The sequence below is a fragment of the Carassius carassius genome, chromosome 20, assembly GCF_963082965.1.
Source record: "Carassius carassius chromosome 20, fCarCar2.1, whole genome shotgun sequence".
In the NCBI taxonomy this organism is placed as follows: Eukaryota; Metazoa; Chordata; class Actinopteri; order Cypriniformes; family Cyprinidae; genus Carassius; species Carassius carassius.
The window spans coordinates 13,540,013-13,558,764 of NC_081774.1; the positions used below are offsets into that span (position 1 = coordinate 13,540,013).

The following is an 18,752-nucleotide window of genomic DNA, read 5'->3' on the forward strand; positions in this document are numbered from 1 at the left end:
TTTAATCATTTTGAAAACTTCATAGATTGTCATTTCTTAATTTGTGCAGAGCTTCTGTCCCTCAAAAAGAAACGAGCCAAGGTGCAGCTGTGGGGTTTAAGAACAAATAACGTGAAAGTGAAGTCGTGACATTTGCCAAGTATGGTTACCCATAGTCGGAATTGGTGCTCTGCATTTAACCCATCCAAGTGCACACACACACACAGCAGTGAACACACCGTCAAACACACACCCGGACCAGTGGGCAGCTCTAGATCCAGCCTCCGGGGAGCAACTGGGTGGAAGAGATTGCTGTTCATTCACTCCCTCCCACCTACAACTCCTGCCAGCACCGAGACTCAAACCGGCGACCTTCTGGTAACTAGTCCGGCTCTCTAACCATTAGGCCACAGCTGCTCCATTCTTGGGTGAGTAGTGATATTTTCATGTTTAGCTAGTACACTGTGTCCTCAACATGTTTTGTAAAGCAAAAGGCTGAGCTGTCTTTATTCATTTATAGGTGCTTCCCAAAAAGCCAGGATTGCAAGGTCCAACAAACGGTTTATACGCCAACAGAAACGGATTCCTTTATGAGACAAAAACAGAAGAAAGAACTGCTGAATTATGAGTTCACCGCATGAAAAGGTGGCTTCAGTCATCCTGCTGTTTTTGACCATGTGGATCATATTTTTTCGAAAGGACGCCTTTAATTATTTCAAGCATTTTTCTTTAAACCTCATATAGTTAAAAAAAACCTTTATAAACCTTATTATTTAATAAGATAAAGTCATTTAAAAAGAAATGACTCCCCTTATATCTAGTGTACAAATTAAACTGAAACCGGAACATTTTTAATAGTGGAAGAAGCCGAATGTAAATTGAAGTGTGCAAATTTACTCTACACTTCAATAAATGTAAACCTGATCTAAAGATTAACAGTTCATTTGTCGGTTACTTTGTACATAATATTAATTTTATTAAACTAAATGACTAAATGGCCAAGTTTTGGTTATAGCATTTTACAAGGAAGCTAAAAGGAAAGTTTACCCAAAAATAAAAATTCTGTCATTTACTCGTGTTGGGTTTACAACCCATATAGCTTTGCTTAATCTTCAAAACACACATTAAGATATTTTAAATAAAACCGGAGAGGTTTCTGTCCCTCCATTTAAATTCTAGGTAACCACAACTTATAAGATTCAGAAAGATTATTAAGGCATCATAAAACGATTTAATACAAATCAAGTCTTGTAAAGAGATATATTTAATTCAGGCTTTAATTCACAAATATACAGACAAACAAGCTTTCATGTTTACCATATGTGATTCGCTATATGTGTTTGAATCATTTATATGTAAATAAAAGCCTAAATTAAATCTGGTTATCCTATAAAATTATTCCATCTCTTCACAAAACTATCATTAACTGTTTAATTCATATGAATCGTTTCACAATGTGCTTCTCACGTTTTTGGATCTCTAAAGTGTTGGTTAACTGGAAGTGGAGAGATCAAACCTCTCAGGCTTCAACAAAAATATCTTCATTAATGTGATGAAAGAGTGACCAAAGTCTCACAAGTTTTAGTAAATGAGAATTTACACCATTTTCACTTTTGGGTGAACTTTTTCTTTAAATGTGTGACGAGACAATCAAACTTGGCTTTTTTAATGCTCTTGTGTAACGTTAAAACACTCGCTGAAATGTGTCAAAACAGACGGGTATATCTCGTTCAACTGGGTATTTACCTTTTATTACTGAAAATGATAAGACAGTGTTGATGACAATACTGTACCATTCTCCTTGTTTTAAAAGTACTGATGATCTGAGGGATTGACCGGTAAACAAGAGGAGAAAAAACAATCGAGCAGGCATATGACCTTAGTTTCACTGTGTTCCCGGCGCACATCCAAACTGCACAAAAACACAGTTCAGGCAACGATGATGACAGAATGCCTGAATATGGACTTTTAAAAGATGGAGTAAGAGATTGGGTGGATGAAAAGACCATAGACATCAATACAATTACAAATCAAAGTGTCTGAACATTGCATCAATCCTGCTGTGCAGTTGGCAGAGGGAAGGTGCGCTTGCACAAAAAAGGGCATAACTCAAGACAGCTCACACTAACGCTCTACACTAAATACCACCACTAAGGAGGACTCCAGCAGTGTTAGGTTTTCTGGGTTGGATTTTTTTTACGTTAAGATAACTAAATGTTCCACTCCTCATGTTAATATAATTGCAATATTTTTTCTTTTTTTTTTTCTTTTATAAATGGTAAAGTACACAAGCTGAGACCTGAAAATAGCAGGGTGTTGCCGAGGTGGGAGCGTAGTTATTCGGTCTCGCTCACTCTGCCAGCTTTCAACCTAGAACAAATATATCTTATATGCAAGTTTACTGATAATAACAATAATTATGTCATAATAACTTTCCTCATGCCTTGTAAATTAGGAAACAACAATCAGAGCCTGCTGCCCTCCCCCCACCCCCACCCAAAACTTCCTCCCCTCCCCCAAAATAAAAAAAGACAAAAGGAAAAAAAAAATAAAGACCATAATGATCAGGGGATTTTATCTGACTTTTAAGAACCCCTCTTCCTAATGTGTCTTTAGGCCAGTTTAGGTCCGGGTGAAGAGGATCCAGTCTCGTCAGAGAGCCAGGATGGGTCTGGCCATATGGAGGCTCAGTTCATCAGGCCATGGTTTCAAAGCTGGCCCCAGCTTTTGGGGGGTAGTCTGGGATGGACTGGGATGACGTGGGCCTCTTTCACGTGGTCATTTAAAGGGATAATTCTCCAGGGGTTAGTGCAGGTAATCATCCACTGATGCGAAGGCGCAGGATCCGCTGCCTGTGCGAGCCATGAGGGACAGACACTGAGCTGCCTGGCCGACAGAGAGCGCCAACGGAGGCTGCTTTGGCAGGTTATGAGTCTCTGCATGAGAGAAAAAAGTTACATTAAATGCTAAATGCCAATGTTGAATTGTTAAGATTCAAGAATAAGCTGCAATACACACCACCATTCAAGTATATTTTTAAATAAATGTATGCTTTTATTTACCAAAGACACATTAAATTGATTAAAAGGTACAGTTAAGACTTTCATAATGTTACAAAACCATCCTATTTTAAATACACAGTTCACTTGAACTTTCTATTCATTAAAGTATCCTGCAAAAAAGTACTCAAAGATATAAACCACCACAACTGTTTTCAACATTGATAAATATAAGCAATGTTTCTTGAAAACCAAATCAGCATGTTAGAATGATTCCTGAAGCATCATGTGACAATGAAAACTGGAGTAATGATGCTGAAAATTCAGCTTTCCATAGGAATAAATTACATTTTGAAATATACTGCAATATGAAATGGTTATTTTCACAATATTACCGTTTTGAATGCTAGGGTTAATGCCATATAAACATAATCTAATACACAAATGACATCATAGTGTGGACAGTGTATACTGTTCGTAAGCTGCATCGACCAGTAAAAAACATGAGTGATCGAACAACAACCACAAAAAGATATTATCCTATTGTTCTCTACAATAAGCACCTAGCTTAGTTTCAGGAAAAGAGGCATTTTTTGGCTCAAATACACTGGATGCAGTTTTGAGCATGTTGTCAACATTAAATGAAGACTTGACAGGGAGAGATGAGAAAAAACAAATGAGAAGAGAAAATTCAAACAATTTATTTATAAAAATTATTTATAATAATGTGTTTGGATTGTAAATTCTGAATATGAATGTGCAATTACGTTGTAATATTTGCAAAATATTAAAACAGTCTGTGCATGTATTATGTGACAGAATCCTTTCAATAGACCTACAATACAAAAGGGCTGGTGAGGGATCAGCAGCACCTGATTTATCTAAACATTAATGTTTTTTTTTTAATCAAAATACAGCATAATGTTGCTCACTTAGGCTTTTTTGCTCACTTTTCTTAATTCTGAAAGCAACAAAGGGATCACTGTGGTGACTAAGTTGTTCTGATTTGATCAAAGGTGGTACTTGGCCTGTAAAGATTGAGAACAAATGTTCCAATATAAAAAAACTAGTGGTGCCTACCTAATATTGCACTGTTGAGTGTTGAGCAGACAGGCTCTCTCTGGATGGAGTCTAACTGGTAGCCCACAGGGCTGCTCCATGGATCTGAATATGCCAGCAAACTGAATGCATCCTTCAAGAACGGAGACAGTAAGAGGTTTTAGAATAAAACATATATACATCTCTATGCTTACTGACCATTACCATCATAACCAAAATACACTTTATACTATGTTTTCCTAAAGACCATTTTAAATCATATATGTGATTATAAGTACAAACACCCATACATCCAACTTTCAAAACAAGTGTATATATAAGCTGCGAATGCTCCACATACCCAGGCCATTTGAGAGAATAAGTTAATGGGGTTATTAATATAAACATGATTATAAGTTGATCCCTTGTCATTTAAAATGTAACTTAAAGCTTAAAGAGTTAGGAGTAAGTAATATGATTTATTTTCCAAGCGGCAGTATTTTTATGTGAATCTACGTCAGTTACGGAAGCTTCCAGATGACTTGTCGCCTCCGCTCTGTCACTATGACTCGTCAGGACTGTAGTGTGTTCTCATTGGTTTGCTAACCTGTGGCTGATTTCTTGTGTGAGGTAAGCTGTCCGCGAAGCGCTCGCCCAAATGGAAAAATTAGCTGTTGCTGTCAGATCTCAATTGCCGAAAATCACATTGTGTTTGATGCAAAACCAACTCACCAGAATCAAAGGAAAAAAACAATGTAACTATATTTTTGTTTTCTCAAGCAAAGTAAATTTTAAAAGTCCACTGAAAACATATTTTTGAAAAATTTTCTGAACATTTTTCTGAACTTTAAGATGTTATTGTTCCCTTTGTTTTCTGTATGCTCATGTCGCTTGCAGCTAAAGTCCTTCTCTGATTTTATTGTTGTTTGCAACGTTGCAACTTGGTAATATTAATTTGGGTAATTTGCATATTAGAGTAGCCTAGTGTCACCTCTGTGGGAGTTTGGCTCCTATTCACTGGGAATAAAAAAATCATTCAGTAGATGCAGAGACACATAGACCTTTCCCCACCCTCTGAATATTACGTATCATTATGTAACTACATGTAAACATTATTTGGTGGTTTTTACTTGGAAAACCAGCTATTTTTTTTCTAGCATTCGAATAACTATGGATAAACCTGAAACGGTAGAAGAAGGATTTAAAGATGAATTTCATTTACAAATAAGGTAGGAAATGTGCATACTTTTAAATCGACACCTGCCACTGTGTTTCTTTTATCTTCTTATTGTCTTAATCTTATCAAGCAGCATACCCGGTTAAAAAAGTCACAGCTCGCCACTTGTGTATATTAAAGGCAGTACCTTGAGCATCTTCTTATTGGCTGAGTTTTTTCCCCTTTCACGGCGCAAGTGTTCACTCATGCTCTGTAGCTCTCGGCCGAACTGAATCATCCTCTCAATGGCTGCCTGGCTCCCTCCGCACAACTGCCTCTTAGACTGAGCACTATCCACTTCTGTGTAAAGAACATTTAATCCTTTTAAAAATGGAACACAAGATTCATTTGCGAAACATAACTGACTAAAGTCACAGGCACAACATCAGATATAATAAACAGATCACATAGGAAAAACCCTTTGACTCACAAAAAAAACTTCATTGCAGACACACAGGAAATCATCAGAAGACTGAGCCCAATTAATGTTCTCACCCATATCTCCATCACATTCCTCCAAGTCTATCCCGTGAGTAGAGCTGCCATTCAGAAATCCATTTGAAGAGGATTCAGACAATCCGTTTGAGAAGTGATCAACCTCCATCTCCACCTCAGCACTGCGAGGAAGAGTCAACATTTACTCAACAGGTTTGTTTTGTGCTGTACAGTTACTTTGTTCCTATATAATTTGCCCGTCAGAATTAAAGTTGCAATGAAACTGAGGTAACGACAACGTTTCTTCTGTATTATGATGTACATGCATCTGAGTGAACAGATTTAGGCATGGGCATTTTGGGCAATTTCTCATTTCGATCATCAATAGGTTACAAAAACGACTAATTGAGTACTCGGGGGGTGGAGCATGTGAAGTGGGTGGGGCATGGCCATAATGGAGATGATGAAAATAACTGAAGACTGTTATGAAAATGAATGTTAACAATAAACATTTGACATGAAAACATGTCTAAGAAAACATGATTACCTCTAGACTGGACTATTGCAATGCACTTCTAGGTGGTTGTCCTGCTTCGTCAATAAACAAGCTACAGGTAGTCCAAAATGCAGCAGCTAGAGTCCTTACGAGGTCAAGAAAATATGATCATATTACCCCAATTTTACAGTCTCTGCACTGGCTACCTATTAAGTTCCGTATCAGTTACAAATTATCATTACTTACCTATAAGGCCCTAAATGGTTTAGCTCCTGCGTACCTAACTAGCCTTCTACCACGCTACAACCCATCACGCACCCTAAGGTCACAAAACGCTGGACTTTTGGTAGTTCCTAGGATAGCAAAGTCCACTAAAGGAGGTAGAGCTTTCTCACATTTGGCTCCCAAACTCTGGAATAGCCTTCCTGATAATGTTCGGGGTTCAGACACACTCTCTCTGTTTAAATCTAGATTAAAAACACATCTCTTTCGCCAAGCATACGAATAATGTATCTTTTAAATTGTGAGTGTAGTTGCATCTGATCAAATGTGCATTTTTATTCTTTAGCTTGGGTTAAACTAATTTTACTTTGTTGGATCAGCAGCTATGCTAATGATGTCTCTATTTTGTTTCTATGTTTTGCCACGGGATTTACATCCCGTGGTAACTAGGATTTACACAAGCTCCAGTCTGGATCCAGAACACCTGAGAAGAGATGATGCTGACCCTCAGAGGACCCCAGATGATGCTAACCTTGAATCAACAAACAGAACTAACAATTATTGCTACATGTGTGACTGCATCATATAATTACTATTAATTAATAATATTGATAGTTCATCGTCTAGCTGACTACGTCTTGTATTATTATTATTTATTTATTTATTTTTCTAAAATCCTGTCAAACGTGCACAAATTACTAGCTACTACTAAATATTGTAGAAACATAATTTTCTGTAAAGTTGCTTTGTAGCGATTTGTATTGTAAAAAGCGCTATACAAATAAACTTGAATTGAATTGAACATGATTAGAACACTGTTATTATGATTATGATGTAGCAATGTTCAAAAAAAGAAGCATCTAAAAAGGAATAGCTACCTGAGGTGAAATGACAATAACTTTTGAGGAGTTTATGACAATAAACTGACACATCCTATGATATTTATCAGTTAACTTAGATACATAACATAGACATAACATTACAACTTGTATCTGCACAAAAGGATTGCAAATGCCAGTGAATTTTTGAATTTATGCGCTGTAGAGAGACAGAGAGCTCCCGCAGTATTAACAGCGCGCTGAAACACGGACAAGGAAAGCAGACAGAATTTACTACAAATTTCACATTCGATAAAGTTCTCATTATAAAGTCATGTTTATGGCAGATTTGTGCTATATTTTCATCTATATTATCAAGTGATGCTTGAAATCACCTACGTGTATGAAGTTTTAATTGAAGTATGCCTACTGTTAGGCATAAATATGATTGAAAGATTTTAAAAAAGCAATGCTGCATTATTATAACATCAGTATTTAAAAAATAAACATCTAAAAGCAACAAGACCATCTCAATTAACTCAATATCGGGCATTGCATGTAAGCATGAAACTAAACACAGGTAATATACAGCACATTTAGCAAGTTAATAAATGTTAATATCCCGAGGCATCTTATATTAGATAAATCAGATATGTATGTGGCCATGTGTCTCTCTTCTCACATCTATTATTTGGACTGAATGCTGTGGCAGCATTGTTAAATCAGAATTATTATTATTTTTTTTTTTCGTGATCATCGTTTTCATGATCAATCGTCACGGTCACAGCAGAGTACACGATCATTGTTGCACATCGCTAAACAGATTATTGGGGAAAAAATCAGGGCTCTATGGATTTTGAGATGTGGGTGCTACACTCATAAATTAATGTGAGCTTGTGGAGGGGAAAATTTAAATATTTAAATATACATTATTAATAAAAATAAAATAAAAAATAAAAAAAAAGTACACATAATGTATACCCATACGAACTGTTCATTCAACTAGGGATATGCCGGTATCAAATTTTCCTGTTGCGATTAATTGCTCATGCTATTATCACGGTATTGAAATTTAGTTTAAAATAACTTATACAGTATAACATGTTAAATAACTTTTTTCTTATAACAAAAATAACTGAACATTTAAAAACAAAGCAATACTGAAAAATATATAACGTTTGCATAGATTAAAGTGCAAAAGAACTATAAAGACCAATAGGTATCACTTTACAATGAAACTTTATTGATTAATGAATGTTCAGAAGAATTTTTCATTGGCAGTTTATGTTTACTAATGAATTGACTAATGTTAACTAATGAAGCCCTAATGTAAATTTTGAATAAAAAAATAAAGAATCAAAACACTTTCAAGCAATATCTAGGGCATGTTGTAGTCCAGATTAAAATGAAAAAAAAAATGTTTTTAAATAAATAGCCTAATAAGTTGGAATGCTTAAGTATTTGGCACTCTGATGAACTTCATAGTGAATCCACAAATCTAAATGGCTATTAAAAATTATTTAAGCAAGTTTTAGAAAGTGGTGCGGCTGGTTTATTTATGGGGTTTCCAGGGTAGCGGCTGCATTTTCTGCAGTTTAGCGCCATCTGTTTTCAGAGAGTGAATGTGCTTACATTCAGCGCGTCTCTCACGTGTTCCCCTATGTGCTTCTCATGCAGTGCTTGTTTACATCAGAGCGCACATGGGTCTTTCAAGCAGCATTGTGCATTTTGACCAGCTGATAGGAATACTATTCTTAAAATGCATTCCAAATTCGGAATAATTTGTAATATATAATCAGTCACGGTATTTAGAAGTGCCCACGATAACAATACAGTGCATATTCACTACCGTGATATAACGCATTACAGAACACCGGCACATGTCTAATTTCAATATGCATATTCAAAACACAAGGTGAATTTTCATTTCATGTAAACTTTAAGGATATTATAATGTGCTATGGAGCAAAGACGTACCTAACGCTGGTCTGCTGACCCCGACTGCCGTTCAGGACGCCGAGCTCAGGGCTTGGCATGGTAGGGTGACATGACTTGTGACTATGGGCAGAGGTGTGGCCTTTACTTGAAACTCCATTACAGTAATTACTATCAAAACCTGGAGAAAGAGGGAAGTGCAAATGATCAGTGAATTCTGGCTTGGGACTAGCTTTGATTTAAAGATGACCTAATTAGCAGTTCTCAACCTTTTTGACTCTGAAGCCCCTTTCTGTCCACCTATCTAAGCCAACATACCTCTGGTACATCTGTTATGCTGTCAGTTTAATGATGTACATCTTTATTTTAGGTGTTTGTCAGCATTTTTTTAATTATGCAAATATAACTCAATTTAAACAATTTAAATTATAGTTTGTATGGCATGCATTGGTCAATCAACATACACTTATGCCTCTGGTAGTTCCCATTGTGCTGAGTTAGTCCCTACTCTGAAGTAGGAGCCAATTTAGTCCCCCCAAAAAGCATTCCTTCAATTAAAACCATTCCCAGTTCCTGTGGTGCGGAAACGTCAAAATGAGGGTACTTATAGGAACTTAAAATGTTTCTCTGGTGAAAAGCTCCTATAATTGAAAGATCATTTTGGTAAGATATTTTTTTTCACCCATGCTGTCAGAAATAAAATTAGTGGATATAATACGTACCTGTCTGGTAGGTCTGGGAGCTGCTGGCTTTGTTAACAGGGCTGTTGAAGAGACGGGGGGAGCCTGAGTAACAATCCTGTGACTTAGGGCTCCTCCCACCGAGACACCTGACCTCACTGTCAGTGCCATTCACCATCTCAATAAACTGCCTCACTCTGGAAAAAGAGAGATATAGATACATTATGCATTTGGTTTCTTTACTGAAGATGTTAGCTAATTCCTAAAATATGGCATACATTACACTTACTTCAACATAAACAGGAGGTCTTGGTTTCTCTCTAACAGGCTTGGGTAAAGTTGTTGAGTGGTCTCTATAGCCTCTCCCATTCTGCCAGATAGGACCAGCTTCTGGATCTCTGCAGTCACAAATGTGAAATCATTACTCGGCACTGAGTTGGGAATGTTCAACTCAGAAAGCATGCTGACATGCAGTGATAAATCATTCAGATTGATTGAATTCAATCATTGGACCAGAAACTATGCCAATTTGATTTCATGTTGAATTTAACAATCATACAAAACCAAAATAAGACCCATATACGTCTGAAGGATACTATATTTGTTTTGCCTGTGAAGACTCACTCTGTCTATTTTTGATTGAAGCAAGTTCCTCATGAACAGCCTGGTCAGTTGATTTGGCAAAGGCCTCAGCGGTGGCACAGTAGCTGTGGTGAACCAGATACGAGGCCACCATTCTAATGAGAGAGAGCGAACAGGTAAAAAAAAAGACAAAACAGCATATCCATTCATTACCTCTGGAAAGGTTTTGAAAATATAAACCTTATAAAAATATTCCAAATCAAAAGTACTCACTTCTGAATCATGGCCTGCCATTCTCCTTCTCTCTCCCCAATGGGGAAACGGTCAATCTGGGCTTGGATTTTGGTTCTCCATTCACGCATGTAGTCCTCAATATCAAAGACAAACGGATGCTGCCCAAAATTGGCGTCCACAACCTCCCCTGGGGTCTGTAGACCCACTGTGGGATACAGGTTGGGCTAAAACCCAAAATAAGCACATTTTAATAAATGTAGACTATAGTTACTAGCTAATTTACCAGTTTTATTTATTATTAAATGATGAGAGCTTTAAAAAGATGATGCAAAATCTGCCTTGGTTTATGTCCAGGACTGGACCGGGACAAAAAAAATGGGCCCTGGCATTTTTTGGTCCAGGCGGCCCACCATCACAGTATTGTGCAAAAGTCTTAGGCCACTAGTATTTTCACCAACAAAAATGGTTTTAAGTCAGTTATTTCTATATTATGTTGTAGTGTGTCAGTAGGAAATATCAGTTTACATTTCCAAACATTATTTTTGCCATTAAATATAATAATCCAGTGAGATTTTTGGAGTTTGACAGCAACCAGTGCTCCACACGGAGATCTGATCTCACCATCATCAGCCTGTCTGGAATAACGTGAAGAAACAGAACAAACTGAGACAGACTCAGTCCAGAAGAACTGTGGCAATGTCTCCAAAACTCTTCAAGAAACATGCAAAGCTACAGTACTGTGCAAAGTTTAGGCATTTGTGTAAAAATGCTGAAAAGTGAGGATGCCGTCAAAAATAATGCCATAAATAGATTTTATGAATTAACTTCTATTAACGTAACTAAATGCAATCAACATTTGGTGTGACCACACTATGCGTAAAAAAAAAAAAGCTTTTGTCCAAGGTGCACTTGCGCATTGTTTTTCAGGTAGCTTTGCAGGTAGGTTTCTTAAAGGGTCTTGGAGATATTGCCAAAAGTTCTTCTGGATTGAGTCTGTCTCAGTTTGTTCTGTTTCTTCATATTAAGATCTGTAATGTTTTTTAAAGAAGTTTCTTCTGCTCACCAAACCCACATTTATTTAATTCAAAATATAGCAAAAGCAGAAATACTGTGAAATATTTTACTATTTAAAAGAACTGGTTTCTATTTGAATATATTTTTAAATCTAATTAAATTCTGTGATTTCAAAGCTGAAATTTTAGCATCATTACTCCAGTCTTCAGTGTCATGTGATCCTTCAGAAATCATTCTAATATGCTGATTTGCTGCTCAAAAAACATTTATTATTATTATTATTACTACTATTATTATGTTGAAAACAGCTGAGTAGAATTTTTTCAGGTTTCTTTGTTGGATAGAAAGTTTAGAAGAACAGCATTTATATGAAATATAAATATATATTTTTAACATGTATAACATTATAAATGTCTATATAATCATTTTTATCAATTTAAAGCATTCTCGCTAAAAGTGTTAATTTCTATAATTTCTTCATCCCCCACAACCACAAAAAAAAACTACTTACTTGAAGCTTTTAAATGGTATAATGTTATGAAAGCTTTTTATTTCAGATAAATTTGATCTTTGGATCTTTCTATTCATCAAAGAATCCTGAAAGAAAAATGCACTGAACTGTTTTAATTATTGATAACTATAATAATTATAATAATTTAAACTGGGGTGAAGCAATCTTCTAATCTCTGGTGCAAAATCTCTAAGCAAAATACTTCATTGCTCCGCTAATAGCGCATTGGGATTGGATGGTTTACGCTGTCAGTACAGGAGACAAACCAATGGGCCACTGGCTGTTGGCTGTCTGTGCGTGATAGTCCTTGGCAAAATAAATAAGAATTCTGTCGGCCCCTTAAGTGCGTTCTACACCAGGAAAATGATCGGTATGCCCCATTACCACCAGTCCAGCCTTGTTTATGTCTAGCATGGGCGTTCAGAAAAACAGCAGATTTTAATCAGATTTCAAACCAAGATTACATAATTATCGGTCAGGTCAGGGGCAGACCCATATTAGTCATTTTCTGATGCTTTCTGTAGAATAATTCTGGGAGGGTTTGTGCTCACAGTCCACTAGAAAGAAAGCTCAGAACTGCTAAACTGACATACTTCACAGAAGTACTCAGAGTAGCATGAATGCTGGTCCCCAGCCAACAGTTTTGAGCTGAATGGATTATTGTTTTAGCCCCAAACAGGCCCTCTGTTCATCTAACAAGAGCAATGCTTAGGGGCTGTCAGTCCAACATCTTGAATGATGAAGAAAAAAGGAAAGACATAACAATAGCAAACAGCTTCCTCAGCAATATCGAAAAATATTACAATAGAATGAAAAATATACAAATGATCAATCACCCCATGACCTCCAGGCAGTGAAACACAAAAACATATCTATAAAGCTACAAATGATGTGTCACTACAAGTTCAATATTTAGACAACAACAATACAAAATGTAACTTTTTCACAAAACACATGTGCATGTAATCAGAATGTAAACAGCCTTAGATTTATCTGAGTTAACTATTGGAAGATAGACTACATACTACAAACCACAACAAATCTTTAATGACTTAATATACACCACCGTTCGAAAAGAAAAAATATATTTTTTAAATTCTTAATTTCTTTTATGCAGTAAGGATCCACTGAATTGATAAAGAATTATGGTAAAGAAATTTAAAAGGTTATAAAAATGTATATTTTCAAATAAGTGCTGTTCTTTTGAACTTTCTATTCATTAAGGAATCCTGATAAAGTGTCACCGTTTCCACAAAAATGTTGAACAACACAATGGTTTCCAAATGGTTCCAAAAGATCATGTGACACTGAAGACTGGTGGCTGAAAATTCAGTTTTACCATCATAGGAATAAATTGCATTGGAAATATATAGACAGCTTGTTTTAAAATGCAACTGTAAAATGCAAAATATTTCTGCTTTTGCTATATTTTGATCAAATTAATTATCAAATCGACCCCAGACATTTGAATGGTAGTGTATAAAATAATAATGCAGCAAAAAATTAATTTCAAGCTTAGAGGTGTTTAAGAAAGATAAAGACTTACCGGTAAATCTGTAAAAGCTATCCCTGAAAAAAAAATTGACTATTATTAAAGTATATTCAAGATTTAAATCAAGAAATGGTGGGAATAGAAAATGTGTTAATAGCTAAATTACTAAATCATCTTAAATGAAAAATATTCTTGACGTGTACATAACACTAAAGTGCTCTCTGAATTGATGACCAGTAATAAAGAACAAATATCCACAGTTAAGCATTTGATCTTGATGTGCAATTCAAATGTTTATTACCTAGACTGTGACCATTTTTTGTGTAGAAACAGGTATTGTTGATGAGGTTCACACAGCAGCCGATCACATCGCCTGTTGTGAATGTGGGACCATAGGGTTGCCCAGTGCCAGATGAGCAGAAGGAGTGGCCGTCATCTCCATGATATCCATATGAGTGTTTGTCCCAACCTAAGGGCAGAACATTGTACACATTCTGCTGATTTTTTGGAAACAATAAACCACAAAAACACAAAAGGAAACACTAAGCTCTCTAAACTTTTATCTCCCTGACAAGCTGCAGTCTCACAGAGGAACACATCAACTTAACATGCCCACTAGCTGCATCTAAACTACAAAATAGTTATATAGACTCTGTTAACATACATCTATAGTGATCATAGACATTTTAGATAAACAACATGAAAACATGACGTTTTACCTGGAAGTCTGTTCATGTTGACACCTTGAGCTGACAGGCCAATCCCCATGTACCTGCTCACAAAAACAGCGTTTATTTGATCAAATGTTCTGGAGCAGAGGAGGTTAAAACTGCTCAGCCTAAATATTAAAGGTACACACAGTAACTTTTTCCTGATTATGAAAAGGTTATCCCTATAGAAATTAATAACTGATTTTTTTTTTTTAAATCACGTATACCTACATGAGACTGAGTCATTTTAGTATCACTAATAACTCATTTTATATTTGTATATTTTACATTTACATATAAATTTTATTCAAACATTTTGTAAATTTTTTATATTTAGTTTTAGTTTAGTACATCCTGTTTAACTATATGAAAATTAGATGTTAGTAACCAGATAAAATATTTTGTTTCATTTCATTTAACATTTATTTTATGAGTTATATAGTTTTAGTTTACTATGTTAACTCTGGACTGAATTGTTCATTTTTCATGGAACAGGTCACCTCATGGGAGCAGCCATGTTGAGATCACATGACCTATGCTAATAATTTCTGTAAACCTGTTATTATCAAACATTTTTACTCTAAGAATAAATTAATTATGGCCAACTTCTAATAGAGAATTTCTACAAAGACATTAGTAATTGAAGAGTTTTGCATAATGCTACATCCAAGCCACTAGGTGAAGTTCAAGATAACTGTTATACACAGCCACATAAACTAACAATAAATGAGTGCACCTTTAAATGTTCCCTTAAAAGGGAATGCTCACTTTCTTAAAATCATTTAAGAAAATACTGAATCCTTCACATACCCATCTCGTCCTTTACTGATAATTTTCACCTCAAAGTAATAGACCCCACAGGCAGCTGGAATAGGGTGTGTTGCACGGACAGATGCCGCATCTTTTGGGGTCTTTCCATGACCTGGATGACATAAACACAATCATTTACAACTGCTAATGGCTTGTGTCACTCACAAGGAGCACCAGAACATTTGTAATGTTATAACATCGCCAGACGTCGCCATGGCAAAAAACACTTAGCAAAATAATCAATGTTTTTGCTGTGAGAGCTGTACACTTTAGGCTGATGATATTTTGCCTGGCAACAGCGAAGACACTGCACATCCGCCTTGATATTTAAAAATGGCAGTTTGTTTCATGCGAATATGCTCTAAATTTGGGGATTCCTATTTATTGTCATTTTAATTAGCAATAAGCAACAAAACAATGTCAGAAATTTGATTAAAATATTATTTATTATTATTAACAGCCAACGTTTTATTTATTTATTTATTAAAAGGCATGCCACCTCATTTAAGTCAAATACTACAAGTTAAAACTATTATTACTTTAAAAAAAAAAAATCTAATTTTCTGAACAAATATGTCACCTCCGAGACCGTAAATGCATACAGTATATCTAAAGCTATAGGTCACTATAGTGTCTGTAGAGGCATTAAACCCATTATTTACTCATTAACACATAACTAGACAGGCATGAAATAGAAAACTAAAAAACGTAACATCAACAGAATTTTCCCCACACATTATTAAGCCTATTGCATCATATTCGACTCATAAATTTCTATGCCCTCTACCTGACAAACATAATCAAATCCTGTTTTACTCAATACTCTTTATGCTTTCTGCCCTCAGAATGTTCCATTTTTTTTTTTTTTTTTTCTTTTTTTTACAAAAAAGGTTCTCAATAAAATTCTAAAAATACTTTTTGTTTGTGAAATCTTGATATATAATCTTGATATAATGATTTCATAAAGTAAAAATAATAATAACTTTTATATCATTACTAATATCACAAGACTGGACTGAAGCAACTTCAGTAATATAATTTTTTGTAATAATATTTTGTAAATAATTCAGTAACAATTTTTTGGAATGTTTATTTGTACATCTCTCAAACATCATTGTACTGCACTGCATTGCATTATGTGTTTCCCCCAAAAATTATAACTACATAGCAATTATCACAAAAGTAAGCATTTAAATATCATCTTACAAAGACGTATTACTGGGACTCATAGTGATAAGTGATATTTATGCTATTCTGCTATACTGTTTAAAAGATCTCACTGATTTACAATAGAATAATTTACAATCACACTTTTTGATCATATAGCTAAATAACAACAACTGCTCCACCAAACGACTAATTTTTGCTCAGTTTGGGCCTCTACATAAAACTAAGGTGTTGTTTCCCTTGTGTTGAAGCTCCATAGTCTCACTTTTTCATACTATATAAGTCAAAATGCCTAATGTCTCAAATATACAACAAAACATAAAACATATAGAGACTATTTAAAATATATCCAATTAACAATTTAATTAAAAACATATATACAGAGGCTATACAGAGTGAAATATGTGATGCATCTTTGTCAATTTTTGTAACATTTTAATTGTGAACCTTATATCTGAAGTAAATTCATAAGCTTAAATGTAGCTCGTACATTAATTAGGATATAATGGCCTACTGGTAATTTAAGGCAGTCTACCTGAAACCTACCTGTCGTCAGCACTGACTGCCCTAATTACCTCTGTGGCCTACCTTTATGACTCAGCTGAGGGAAATGGCAGACACCTCACTGGATTACAGAGGCTTGTTTAATAACTAAATATTTTAATCAAATTATAGATATATTACAGCTGTTCTTTATCTGCTGAATTCCTAGTAACAGTCTTACATACACGCAATGGCAGAAAACCTGCCTGTGCAGATAAACCCACACAGGCCTTTCCTAGAGCTTCTGCGTCAGGCTCGATCTCCACCTACAACAGCATGTGTGTATTAAAACATAGCCTTTGCACACAGATCGTTGAGAATGAGAGCTGACAATGAGTGCATTTCAACTGTGAAACTCCATACAGTAGGTGCTTCCGGAAATGACTGAAGAAGCATCTTTATAGCTCGCTGCTACAGTACACGAACTTTATACTTTCAAACTTAATACCTTTATCATTTATTCTCAAAGACTACATGTAATACACGCACACACACAAACACCGTTCTGAATAAAACATATTAAAGCAGTACAGAACATAATCTAGACAGTGCTGACTGCTAGGAATGGTGCTAAATAATGCTAAAGGGGGGCTATTTTTATTCAAACGTCGTCTAAGCAGTGAGTTATTAGTAATTAAAGTTTCTAGTTAACATTTCGTTTACTATATCGGCTAATGTGCTCGATTATCACACTCAATCATTCGTTTCGTAACGATTTTAGCAGTTTGTGTGACTAAAAATAGGTTCGATTCAGACAATACGAGTACGCAGAAGCTAACAGAAGTGTATTTTTATATCATTAATCAGAGTGGCAATTTGACACGAGCTAACCTGGCCTATGCCTTCAACATTTAACGTTAGCTGGTAAACAACTTGGTGTTTGTGTTCATCTGCTGCGGCTAGCCTCGGTTACCTTTATAATGCACCCGGAGGTTGTTTTGAGACAGGCCGATGTAGCTGAATTTGTCTTTGGGGCTCCAGGATCTGGGGAGCGGGGTCTCCTGCTCGTTTACGGCCGGGTAAAGGCGTCTAAGCCGCTGGTTGAGCTCTTTTTCCTGCTCGTTGAGAGCCAAGTCTCCGTGAACGACAACCGACATCAGAAACCCACAGCCCGATGACGGTCCTGACATCGCGATCCGATTCCTGCCGCCGATATCAACGGCTTGCCAGCTATCTTTAGCTGGACAGCTTTCTATCAGTGTCCAGTGGCTAAAGCGACCACTGTCAGACACCACAGGAGAAGAGCTGCTGAGATTTCGGGCTTGTTTTATTCGAAGCGGACGGCTAGCCAGCCAGCTAACTGCGATTAGCTCGCAAACAGTCTGTCTGATAGAGTTAGCAAGACGCTAAAGAGAATTAATCACAACACAGAGAAACGGCAGCGTATAAAAACATAACAGACATCCAGAAAGTTGATCCTTGTTATTTAAGACGACATCCAACTGATCGGACAGACTAAATAGCGTAAAATGAGCAGAAAGACAGCAGCAGAGGGAACCCCGATCTTTTGTTTGTTGTTAGTCTGAGATCCAGCGATCTGATTGGCTCTCTGAAGGTCCAGTCACACTTCCTCGAGCACTTGGTACATGACTAGACACACAGACTACCAATAACATGTCCTCCTTCTCACTTGGGTTGTTATCTGGTTGAGATGGCTGTGACAGTGAGAATATATGCACACTTAAATATGATAATGTTTCGTTAATTTATTTCATAATTTTGATATATTATGGGACTGTACAGTTAGGGTGCAGATTAGGGTCCCTTTACACTTGGGGTCTTTTCAGTGAACTCCTTTGAGAGTTTTCTATGCCTAAAACTTGAAGAGCCAGTGTCAGTGCATTTAATCTCGTTTTAATAGCATCAAAAGT

The 18,752-nt window shown here is 36.0% G+C and overlaps 1 protein-coding gene across 1 annotated transcript; it reads right to left on the reverse strand.

Moving 5' to 3' along the window:
- Positions 1 to 1,708: 1,708 nt before the first annotated feature.
- LOC132096399 (ran-binding protein 9-like) lies at positions 1,709 to 18,456 on the reverse strand. Its single transcript, XM_059501722.1, has 14 exons — positions 17,795 to 18,456; positions 15,172 to 15,283; positions 14,371 to 14,423; positions 13,953 to 14,120; positions 13,706 to 13,728; positions 10,674 to 10,858; positions 10,443 to 10,555; positions 10,108 to 10,216; positions 9,861 to 10,015; positions 9,181 to 9,319; positions 5,728 to 5,849; positions 5,381 to 5,532; positions 4,059 to 4,170; positions 1,709 to 2,915 (listed from the first exon to the last, which is right to left on the reverse strand). The coding sequence occupies exons 1-14, from the start codon at positions 18,009 to 18,011 to the stop codon at positions 2,785 to 2,787; spliced, it is 1,791 nt and encodes a 596-aa protein (XP_059357705.1). The 5' UTR covers positions 18,012 to 18,456; the 3' UTR covers positions 1,709 to 2,784.
- Positions 18,457 to 18,752: the final 296 nt, after the last annotated feature.

Excerpts from the sequence above, each read along its gene's own strand:
- LOC132096399 (XM_059501722.1), bottom strand. The coding sequence starts at position 18,011 with ATGTCAGGACCGTCATCGGGCTGTGGGTTTCTGATGTCGGTTGTCGTT. Across the intron at positions 10,556-10,673 it reads TGGCAGGCCATGATTCAGAA|AATGGTGGCCTCGTATCTGG; the intron begins GTGAGTACTTTT and ends CTCTCTCATTAG. Across the intron at positions 5,533-5,727 it reads GGAATGTGATGGAGATATGG|AAGTGGATAGTGCTCAGTCT; the intron begins GTGAGAACATTA and ends TTCTTTACACAG.